Source organism: Zophobas morio, unplaced genomic scaffold (assembly GCF_036711695.1).
Source record: "Zophobas morio isolate AGI-343-1 ecotype UQ-CSIRO unplaced genomic scaffold, CSIRO_AGI_Zmor_V1 ptg000025l, whole genome shotgun sequence".
Classification (NCBI taxonomy): Eukaryota; Metazoa; Arthropoda; class Insecta; order Coleoptera; family Tenebrionidae; genus Zophobas; species Zophobas morio.
The window spans coordinates 212,316-224,834 of NW_026972130.1; the positions used below are offsets into that span (position 1 = coordinate 212,316).

Here is a 12,519-nt window from a genome sequence, read left to right on the forward strand (position 1 = left end):
AGTAATGTACCTATCGATTTCATATTTGATCGGGGCATTTGCAATGGTTGGCTCAACTAAGGCCCATAACTATTTCTGCGTCAATTTTGGATCAAAAGTGATATCATATTTGGCCAGGTGATCTTGAAGAATAGCTTTCTTTGAAGATTTTGTAGGTGGATTTTCTAGTTTGGTCGAATGGTGACTAGCATTATCTAGTATGACTACTATTTTTGAATTATTACTAAATTGAGCCTCAAACTTGGTGCAAGCTGTTCTAGCACCCATTGTTTGAATAAAAATTGATTCATAGCCTTATGATAGTCCCTGTCATTGTTTGAAAAAGTAAGTTACATCCGTTAATGAAACCTTCTGAACAACACAGTGAACCGCGTGCCTTCAAATTTGGGAATTTTGTATTTTTTGGGCATATTGTAATCGACCCAAGTCTTAAGCTGTGAACCGTGTTTATATATCCATGTTTCAACCAAGAGTATGAATTTAATCGGGGTAATCCTGCTTATATTTGAGATAACTTTTTAGAAATTTTATACGTTTGGCAATTACATATGGTTTTTCTGTAAGTATCTTCCGATTATTTTCAAATTTATACTTGAAACCCATTGATTTTAGACTTTGTATAAAGAACTTCTTGATCCACTGTAGGTATTCTAAATTATTTTTTGCAAACGCCAGGATTTTGTCCAGGGTAAAATATTCTCCGGTTCCTTTATAGCGTTGTATTTCTCGATCTAACTCTTCCTTAAAAAAGTGATTTTCAAACTCGTCTAATTTTTTCCTTCCCCCAGAACTTCCTAGATGAAATCAGTGTTTCTGCGTCACGGTATAATTTTAAAATTTGCCTTACATTAGATCGAGATACCTAATTTAAGAAGAAAAACCGTATCAGTTATCGTAGAAATAAGTATTATGGAAACCAGTTTGATACCGAGAAAGTCGACGCCAATTTTTCGTATATTTGAAGCTAATTCCAAAATAAGATCAGAACATTTTACGAAGGCCATTTTCAACTTAACGTCTAAAAGATTTCGCACTTTTCAGTTTTTTTAAATTAACGAAATGAATGACACCATGCAAGTTTTATACGAAGCGCTGACAATATACTAACATGCCAACATAAAATTTTAAGTTCTCTACGTAGGGTTTTTCTGTGTTACCAACTGAAAGCAACAGATGGTGCAACGTTGAAGGTTTTTTAATTGAAAATGAGATAATAGGAACAATTTAAGGTCATCAGCATAAAGCAAATAGTGCACATTGAGGGAGTCTACAATAGACCAGACTGCTGGATGAATTTAAAAGATTTAAAACCCCGATACTGCACAAACTGAAATCGATTATTGAGATATGAAGCAATAAATCTCGATCAAATGCCTTCGAGAAGTCGGTGTACACTACATCCATCTGCTGATGTTGATCCAGATTATTACACAGGAATTGAGTTATCGATGTTAAATTACTAACAATGGATCTCTTAGACTTAAAATCGTGTGGACTTATGGATACTTTATTAGAAATATACTGCGAATTACTTTCATTAATGATAAATTCGAATACTTTAGCAACATTGTTAATTATCGCTATTGGCTTGTAATTGGCAACATCTGATCTATCCCTTTTTTAAACACAGGACATACCTTACAGGTTTTCCATTGTTGTGGAAATTGTTGAGAGCTTATAACTGAGTTAAAGATAATTTTTACTGGAAATGCTAATACAACTCTACAATCTCGAAGCAGAAATGAGGGGATAAGATCGGGACCCACCATAAGAGTTGATTTCAGTTTAGTTGAGGCTTTTTAAACTTCATTTTCAGAAATTTCTTGTAAACGAAGAATGCTAGAGTCTATATATGATTCAGACACTTTAGTATTATTTAAATGTTTGGCGGAGGAATCGGCAAAATAAGAAGCAAATTTGTCGACAATGGATTGTGGATCCGTTAGTGTCTTGTCTTGATATGTCATTAAAGATGGAATGGTGGTCGTGTTTTCCAATGAATTTAAGTGAAGCCAAAAGCGTTTGGGATTTGCTTTGATTTCATTATTTATATTAGAAACGTAAATCTCGTACCTTTTTTAAGCCTGGATCTTAGAGTTTTAAAAGTATGATAATCTTCTTGTGCTCTCGATTTTTTAAATTTCAACCATGGCGCATGTTTTTGTTTTATAAGTTTAATTATATATTTATTAAACCAAGATGGAAATGATCCAAGAGGGGATGATTTTTTGGGATCACATTGGTCAAAAATATAATTTAATTTGGTATAAATGCAGATATTAATTCATCCACATTTTGAATTTCATTAAGGAAATCCAAACTGACATCGACTATTGCTGAATACAGGTCCTGGAAGTTAGCTTTCTTGAAATTATATTCTGATGAATTGGAAACTGGAAATTTGATATAAAGGAGATGTGAAATGCTGAACACAAATTTCAAGAGCAGGATGGTAATGGTCTTCAGAGCTGAGGATAACTAGCGCTCTACTAACTTCGCATTTTTATTACATAAAACCAAATCTGATATTCTGTCTAGGCTATTATTAATATGATTGTATTGAGTTAAATTGAAGAAATTCACAAAATTATTGAAACATGTGCAAAGTGGAGAACTAGAATTTGTTAAAGCCCAATTCCGATATTCCGGCATGTTAAAGTCGCCTAAATCCAAGTTGTATAAACAGTGTAAAGACATTAGTGAGTCGAAAAGGATGCTGTAATTCTCTGTATTACACGAGGGAGGAATATAAAGAAGACATATACACATAGATTGAAACTTATAGGTGGTTTTAACAAATAAAACATCCATAAATTATGTATTATAAAATAGCCATAGAAAAGATCTCTACGTCTCTTTTATTTGTCATGTTTATCGGCACGAATATAAAAGTAATTGGTGAGTATATCGTTGAGGCCCATTCGTGTCTTTCTGTGAGAAACAACCCTGTTCAAATTCAAATCTAATAATTTACTACCGGCTTAGATCGTCCAGGATCTCTTAGTCCATCACCACAACTAATAAAGGACTCCGGTTGCGTAGCATCGGCACTTCTTTAGCGTCTTCTCTTTTAATCCCAGATGCGCAAATAAGAGACAGAAACAAGCTTATGTAATGACAATGCGAGATGTGTAAACTAATAAAGTGGACGATTTGAGATTTAGCGCACGTAACGTCTGGCCTTTCGGTTATGCCTCCACAAATATTAGTTCTAAACAGAGCTTGATTATCTCCACTCTGAAATTTACATATAGTCACTGTGTGTTTTCAAGAAGGTCAAGAAAGTCAAGAAAGTAATTATGATAAACTTCCATTGTTGCACCCTTTTACAACTCATAATTAAATATTAGTTTCTTTTAGTAGGTGATGTTACTTTTACAACCTCTAATTGGTTCATTTTATATGTGAGGGGTCCTCAGTGAAACTAAGGCAACCTGATCTTTTTAGACAATTGCATTCTATATTCGTGTAAAAATTTTATTTATCTAGAATTAACAGTTTGACTTTCTAGTGAGTCAAACTGAATTTCTTGTTCCCTCACCTCTAAAATTTAAGCCAAGATATAAAGAGAGATTTTGATTCAACAAAAGCAAAAGAGAACGTCACTGAAACGCCACCTATAAATTATTATATGAGTAGGGAAAGGTTCATTTGAATAAAAAATGTGCATCACTGACGAAAGTAAATCGCTGCATTTGCACCTCTGACGACATGTAACGAAAACCGCAATACTATAACACAATTTTTAATTTAAAAAAAGCATTAAGTCTGCATAGTTTTGCCCTATTATTACAAATGTTGTTCTCTCAATCAACTTTTATCTCAGAGCCAAAATCAAAACCAAATTTAAAATAGCATCCTTTTTGGAAGAAATTATGCTGTAAAACTCAGTAGTGACAAAAAGAAAAAATTAAGCAAGTATAGAACGCTTCTTGACTAACCCAGTAAACACAGTTGTGACATTAACGTGACAGGTACGTACTCACAAAAGAACAATGAGTACATCGCATAATTATGTCGTAACGATATACCTGGAACGTAAGCTATATAACATCACAATGGAGTACTCATGCTATGTAACCAACATGTAATGTTGACTACATTTACTAGATATCTCACTATTATGTCGCAGCGATATAGCTTGCATATAAGCGTTTAAATATCACACTGTGGTACTCCTGTTATGTAACTAACACCTAATGTTAACTGTAGTTACTAGATATCTGATTAATATATATACATGCCTCGGAATGTTTTATTTGTATTAGTTAATTATGTAAAGTGCTTTTCAGTTCATTTTACAAAATGGCATCTCAAATCGAAAATTAACGTTTCTGACAGGGCAACACCAAATAACTGATACGATTTTGGTTGATTTTGTTTATTTACATGAGTTTGTGAGGTTAGTTGACAGCTCTCATTGATTCGGGGTATCGATATTTTCCCCTCCCTCAATCAATTTGGGTATTTCAGACCGCGCATGCCACAGAAAGGAAAAAAAAAAACCAGGAGGGACTCCATTTTGATTTTTCGAGTCGTTGGGAACGGGTGCAAGTGTTTTCAGGGTATCCAGTGCGAAGGGGCCATTTTTGGAGGTAGAGCCCTTATTTTAGCCAGTTGTGGCATTACTCTTCTCCAAATTGCGTTAGAGACGATTTGAGGCCACCGCATTTGGGAAAACGAGGACGTGTGTCCTGTGTTTTTGAGACCCCCGAAAATTCACTTTAAGGCCGCACACCATCAGAGGCCTTTTTCTTTTTCGTCTTCGCTTTACTTTTATCGTTGGGTTTTTTTTTTCCTCCTCTTCTCTACGTGTTGCCATCTTTTTGCGCTCTTGGCGTGGAAAGGTTTTTCTGTGTGAAGTTTGGACGAAGGTCAATTAGCCGCCCCGCCCCACCCCATTTTCTAAGTGAGGACGCCGTGTTGGACTCCGGAAAGAAGGAGAGGCGTTAGTTATAGGGTATTAGGTATTATTTTATTTTCTTGTATTTTTTTTTATTATTTAAGTATATTCGCGTTCGGCATTTTCGCCACCGCCAGGAACGGCACTGTTGCGGTACGGACGCGAAGTACTCATAAGGTTCTTAGAATAGTAATTTATTTAAGTTTTTTTTATATTTAGATCGATAGTTTGTACTCAGTCACACAGTCACTCACCTCCCCCGTTCTAAATAAATTTAATTAATTGTAGGCTCCAATCTTTTATTTTTTTTTTTGTACCATCACCCACGGCCTTCCCGGTTGAGCGTAGTCGCGGTCGAGAGCCTCGTAACATAACATTTAAAAACATACATATCGAGTATTATATAGCTCTATTTTATATTTATTAATTATGTTTGTGTTGCAAGTAAATAGTTTATTCATAAACAAAAGATGCTGAGTCTTAAAAACATAAATTTCTTCCCTGTCTTAAATCTTGCACAAATGAGATGACGTCAAAAGTGAGTTGCTCTTAATTTTTTTTTTCATATTATATTTCCATGTAATTATATTTATTAATAATTTTATTTTTATACGTCCATAACGACCTACGCTTTATAAAACAGAACAAGAGACTTAATGTATATAGTTTATAATCAGAATTAAAAAATGTCCCATCTAACAGGTAACACGAATTAAGACTAGTAATGAGACATTATTTTTTAACCTCTGCCTATGCGTCACTGCCAAAAAGGAACATATACAGAAATAAGCTCGAAAAATAAAATGATATATTTCATCATTTTATTAATTCTAATGCAAAATATGTTGATCGGCAACAAAAGCAACACAAAGGAAAAATTGGAAATTAAAAAACGAATCTATTTCAAGGTCAGAGATATCGTTCTAAAATAAAAATTAATTAAATAATTTCTTCACTTTGATCGTAAGGAAAATAAATAATAATTTGAATACGAAATAATAACAATTGATCATCGAGTTTTGTGTATTGACTTTCGTACTCAGTTATAGGTATATCTATTTAACATTAAATTTTCAAAAGTTTAGATTTTTCCAATGTAATCTTGAGCTCTAAAATAAACTGGTAATGTATAATGTATAATTATAATTGAGTATTTCGTGGTTAATCTTTAAATTATTATTTTCTCAAAAAATTCACTTCATTTCATATCCAATATGTAGCTAATTGAAAACTGATAATAAAATAGCAGATACGACAAAATAGTGTAGACTTTTTTTAATGTCGGTAATAGAGTGTATGTATATACTCGTACCAATACATCGGGTATGTTTCTGTTTTTGTCTTCGTTCGACACCACTATATTTACAGTATTTACGCAGGTATACGTTTCCGCCCCTAAAATCCCACGTAAATACAGTGTCTGGAATGAAGACAGAAACAGAAACATATCAGATCTGGCGATTCACATATAGTTTTACAACACCTTATCAAAATTTAAAAAAACCACTATGGTATTATTTGAAATTGATTGTTAAAGATTATATGGTCAATTAGATGTGGGTCGTCGTATTCTTTAAAAAGTGGCCTTCGTCAGTGAGTTCGTAATGCTTAATTAACAATTAATAATTATATTCAGAGCGAAAAATACTACGGCTTTATTAGAAATACACCAAAGACAAGTTTTGTCATTCTAATAATGTCTAATAATAATTATTATTTCTATAAACTTGTTCACTGTTTAAGTTTAATTTTGTAAGTACCTGCTTGGAAAATTATAAATAGAACATCTGGGGTAATACAGGGAAGACCCAACGACACAAGCAAAGTCATAAAAATTCTTTGTCCATTGTCCCTAAAACGGGACAAGGTTTTGAAGAGTTCATTCGTCGAATTTTGATTTTATAAAGACGTTTATAAAGCAATTATGGGTACCAAAAAAATTAGAGAATGGTTAACTTTTAATTTTATTAAATTTATTTCATCTAATGAAAAATAACGCTCAACCTCTGCATTTACTATCCACCAGATGTTTGTGCAGTCGGACGATCCTTTTTTTCAGTATTTATGTTTATTGCACTTCACACTCACAGTGAAGCTTTCGAATTACGTTTGGCGTTGGCCATTTGGTTCACAACCACTGAACCTTTCTCTTGGATCTGTCAATCACTTCATTTTTAATGCAGTTTTGTAAAAATTGTTCGTTCAGCAGGAAAATTCCAGAATGGCTGGGACAAAAGCAATGAATATCATGAAAGGTATTATTTTGCAATAAATATAATTATTACAATTTTTATTTTTGAAGAAATTACAATGAAGACCCATTTCGCAATAGAAAAAGAAGTAGAACAACGCTGCTCAGAGTGGCTACGACATTCTAGTCAACGCCTAAAGAAAGAAAAAACAACGACAGTTTATAGTTTCTGGCTCTTTTTTTAAGTGTAAATTATATTGTATTATTTTCAAATTAGGAAATCATATATACATATATTTATTTATTTATATTATGAATTTATATTACTTTTTGTATTTTATTACTTATTACATATTATATTTTTTCAAACATTGAGTAAAATAATAATTTACTTGAATTAAGTTCTGTTAGCTCTAAATTTTACTCTCCATATCCATATCCCTAAATGACACATATAAATGGTAACTAGACTTTTTGAAATGCCTATTCATATCGCATAGATCATGTTAATAAAACATACTGAGAGTCATATGTTTACGATGTTGCTATATAGGTATACGTAACGTCTATTTCTATTTATACGTTATATTGGCGATTAAAATAAAACGTAACTGATACATCAAAATATAGAGAATCTAGCGACGTACTAACGCAACGTTATGACGATGTACCAGCGAGCACGTCTCTAGTCTGAAACAATGTGAATGTCACCGGTATGTTACAAGCATTGGTGACTGTTGATTACATTATATAGCACAGAGAAGCAAATATACGCAGTCTGGGATGTAACAGCTAATAAGGTCGTAGACACGAGTTAAGTGCCATGAACATCGCTACTACGTAACTGTGTTTACTGGGAATACACTCAGGTTGTGCCAGCGTCGCAAATGACTCTACAGAAACATGATATTTCCAGGACATCCCTAATATTAACTTTGAAACTGCGTGAAATATCTGATTATGCGATTTTCGCTCCATACGAGAGTATATCTCCCTGAATTTGCACTTTATTTTTATGAAAAGAAAAGAAAACGTACACACTAACCAATGACTTACTACCATCTGTTTCCAACATGTACGTTGCGACAAGGACGGGCATCACGCTTTAGTATATTAACAAAATCTGTTACCAAGATGTTACATATGTAGGTACATAAAATGCCGCCCATGTTGTCACTACGCAACAAAACGTTACCCCTGGCCGCTGTATGGTCGCTTACTAAATTAAAAACAGGACTGCGTTCGAGAACGTATGAAATAACCTTAATCAAACTTGATTGAGCTACTTACAGATGACGTTGAGCCTAGCTCTTGCCCGAATTGCCTTATGAGGCCTTGCCGGTCCCACTTGACACTCATATTCGGCGTCGTCCTCTAGGGAAGCATTGCTCACCCTCAAGTTGTATATGCCGTGAGGACGGTCAACGACCATTGAGTGTCGAGGCAAACCCGGAATAACCGACGAGGACCCTGTGGACAAACAGAACATGATTTAATTAACGTTGTAGGATTCGTCTTTAATTAGTTGTAAGCGGAATTTTTAGTGGAGGTCTTAAAGGCGACAAAACCAATCAGTTTCAATTATTAACCTCCACTTAAGACAGATATCTCAGACGCCCAGGGTGAATTTTGAGGGCAGTTAGTAAAAATCTAGTCTATTTCAGAACTCCGTTCGTCTAAGCCATAATCCGGGGTTATTGTAAATCAACAATTATCACACAGTAAGTAGGCTTTTACCACCGGACTTCTTTTGTTAAAGAACAAGCTGTCCCCTTCTTTTCGCCGGTAAGCGTTGAATTTAAGGCTGTCCTTGCCTTTCAGTATAGAGCAAATGAGTTTAAGCAAGAAAACCATAGTACAGTTTCAGCATGGTTGTATGATATAGCGATTTACCCAATGCTTAAAGCAGTGACGTTAAAAATGTCGAAACACTGCATTTATATGTACAAGAGAAACTGAAATACCAGTTTTTTTTAAAGGTAACCTATTTCTTTATTATTTACAATTAAGAAAATAAAACGAATCGTTTGCTCTATTGTTGCAGTAATTTTTGAGAATTATCATCTCTAAAGCGATCGACCGTTGAGAAACCCTGAAATCTGTCTAAATTTGAAGCAGTTTATGACTTAAGCGAACGGAGTTCTGAAATAGACTTTAACCGATGGGACGTGAAGGCCCAGGTGTGTTGTGATGGCCGGAATCGGGTTGTGTGATAAGAGCAAAGAGTTGGGTGTTAAGGTGTTGATAAGAGAAGCTGGCAAGTTAGGGTGAATCTGTCCACGAGAGAAGTGTTGACGCGTAAAATCTCCAACATATACCATGGTATGTAAAGTCGCCCAAGAGCTATAAGCTTATATGACCATCATAAAAGAAGACAAATTTTGTTGATGGCACGTTATCAAAAAACGTTTTTGTAATTGGCTGTACTGTGTCGTATTTTGCGATCAATAATATTAATTTCATAAGGGTTAAATGCACGAATGATGAAAAAGTTGGTATGATCTTGATTTTTGGAAAATGCGAAAAAAATGCCGTTGCAACAGCAAATCTCTACGAAAGAAGATATCCCGACAGGCGACATCTATCATCCATCCGACCAAATCTTCAGATGTTTAGAAAACACGTTAAGACAAAATTGGCCGAAAGAAACCATAAATAAAGGACTTACCGCTACTGGTGTCGAAAATATAATTGGTGTAATTGAAGCCGCAGACAATGACCCGCATGTGGGCCAAAGATTTATAGCACGACAGGTAGGAATATCTCAATCTTCCGATTCAAAAACTTTGAGAGCGAATAAGTTCCACCCTCACCATGTGACATTAGTACAAGATCAAAAATAAGAAGAATTTCCAGGAAGAATACAAATTTGCAATCTTATGCAACATCAACTAGAGTTGGACAACAATTTTTTATTCAAAGTTTTGTTCAGCGATGAAGCTAGATTTGACAACAATCCACACTGGATCAGAACTGCTCATTTTCAAAATGTTTATTTCATAAATGTGTGGGTTGGGATTATTGCAGATTACGTAATTGGCCCATACTTTGAAGGCAACTTAACAGGACACAGGTATCGATAATTTTTGGAAAATGATTTTCCGAGGTTATTAGAAAATGTTCCTCTCAACTTCCGAAAAGAGCCGTGGTTTCAGCAGGGTGGGGCACCACCTTATTATCACAGAGTCGTTAGGGACTATCTTGATGAGACGTTTGCAAATAAGTGGATTGACAGAGGCAGTGTGAATGCATGGTCCCCTCGTAGTCCCTACTTAACACCGTTAGATTTCTTCCTCAGGGGGTTGTAAAAGAACAAGTTTACCAAAGTCCGATTCGTAATTGTGAAGATTTAAAAACCAGAATTAGAAATGCATGTGCTCAATAACTCCTGAAACACTTGCCCACGTCCGGTTGTCTTGAGTTGCTGATGCAAATGCAGACTAAAAAGGACTACGTAAGTTTTATTTGGGTGAGGGTATGGGTCAGTCCATTATAAGCTTAGCGCTGTAAACGTACTCAATAGCACACCTTTGCTCAGAGCAAGTCATATGACAACGCTGACAAATCTAATTTAGGTTTATACTACCAAGCAAATTCATAAAGTGGTTCGGTCTCAGTTTATGAAAAAAAGTTTCTTCTGGCTTTTGCCTCCGGCACTTGATCTGTTTATGAGTTGCAAAAATCGCTTTTCTTGGAAAGTCGGTACGTTTTTAAAACTTAAAAACATTCAGTGAAAGTGATTTTTTGCGTATGTGACGAATTTATGTAATGTAAAATTCGTGACATTTTGCATCTGCTTATGATTGTGCTTATGATATCTTCCACAAAATAAAAATTCCTACCTAAGACGAATCCATTTTTCGCCCATTGCACTTGACCCGTCAAATTAGCCACCTCGCATTCCAGCATCGCCTCACCACCTTCTTGCACTTGAACATCCCGAGGCTGCACTCGGAAATATTGTTGTCGACCATAGACCAAACTTAAACCGACGGTCATTAAGCACACTGCAAAAAAGGGACATTGTTAAAAAAGAGTAACTGCAACGAGGGTTGCCTTAAAAATTTAAATTTATTTTTGTTCCAAACCTTTTCTCTACGCATTATTTTTTATGTTGGCTTGTTTTAAAGGGGAACGCTAGACGACAGACAAGTTTGAATTGGGCGCCATTCGTTGCCTTAAACGCAACCAGCAATTCTTCTTTATATCCACCTGACGCGCTGAGATACACTATGACGGGACACGGGCCATAAAAACATCGTAAGCCGACAATGAAGAAAAATGATAATTTATGACAGGCTGCCACAACGTACATTCAGCACAGAATAATCATTTCCCGTATTCTTTTGAAATATTAATTTTAATATTCGAGATAATTATTATATTCAAACACATTTGGACACAAGTCTTATCAAGCCCGTCTATTAATTTATTCGCCTAAATGTATTATTAATACCGTTTTCTTGTTATTTAGATAATAAAAGAATGATTTGATACGATCGGTAATATACAGAACGAAACGGCATTAGGGTTTTTAATTTTGATGAATAATTTTAAACTTAGATGGATACAAATTATATTGTGCGGATTATGAATATACAGGGTGATTTAAAAACGTTTGGCAAAAATCCAATAGCGTACTATACAAGTCAATAAATATGTACAGGGTTATGATCACTGGTTATCTATTATTATATACAGATAATTATCTGGATATAGATAAAATCTTTCTTTAGTAGTTGGCAGTTTAATTATTGTAATAGTAATTTTGACATTTCATGTTGGTGATGGTGGTTTCATACAAAAAATACAGATAAAAGGTCGACTAGTAGGTACGTTCTATGACTAATACCAAGCCAATAATCTGTTTACCAAAACTCCCATATTTTAAATGTACTGTACCATCATATTCTATATTGCAACCTTCAGTATTATCCATCTTTAAATATACTCCTGAAGGGTAATAAATCTGCTACCATTAACCATAATCCACTATTGTTGAATGTTACCATAACACCTTGTGAAGGGGGTATTTAGCAGCGAAAGCCAAATTCTTACACCAAGAAAAAATAATTTAGACGAAAGACATTTGAAATGTTTATTTTAAAAGATTCATTAATATATATTTTGCTTTGCTAATTAATAAAACTAATAAACATATTTACAGTTTGGGAAATTTCATTCTACCCTATAACATTTTATTGACAAAACGAAACGGACAGTGGTACAATGGTAAGAAATATTTATGGCTCACACCAGTGCATCCGAATTTGTCAGAGAACATTTAGCAGGTGGTTGTACTCATTAAATAATGGTCATTTTCGTTTGTGAGTAACGATGGTCCCTGTCCGGACCTGAATTATTCTGCTTTCTAACATCTGGGGATTACCGGCACGCGACAACTTTAAGTTATAAATATCTCTTG

General features: G+C 34.6%; 1 protein-coding gene across 1 annotated transcript in view; it reads right to left on the bottom strand.

The window, feature by feature from the left end:
- LOC135135771 (nephrin-like) overlaps positions 1 to 12,033 on the bottom strand; it is an 84,689-nt gene extending 72,656 nt beyond the window's left edge. Inside the window, exons 1-3 of the mRNA XM_064064892.1 lie at positions 11,931 to 12,033; positions 10,937 to 11,101; positions 8,385 to 8,564 (exon numbers count right to left, since the gene is read on the bottom strand). Coding sequence (XP_063920962.1) covers positions 8,385 to 8,564; positions 10,937 to 11,101; positions 11,931 to 12,033 — 448 coding nt within the window. The remainder of the gene's footprint in view (positions 1 to 8,384; positions 8,565 to 10,936; positions 11,102 to 11,930) is intronic.
- Positions 12,034 to 12,519: the final 486 nt, after the last annotated feature.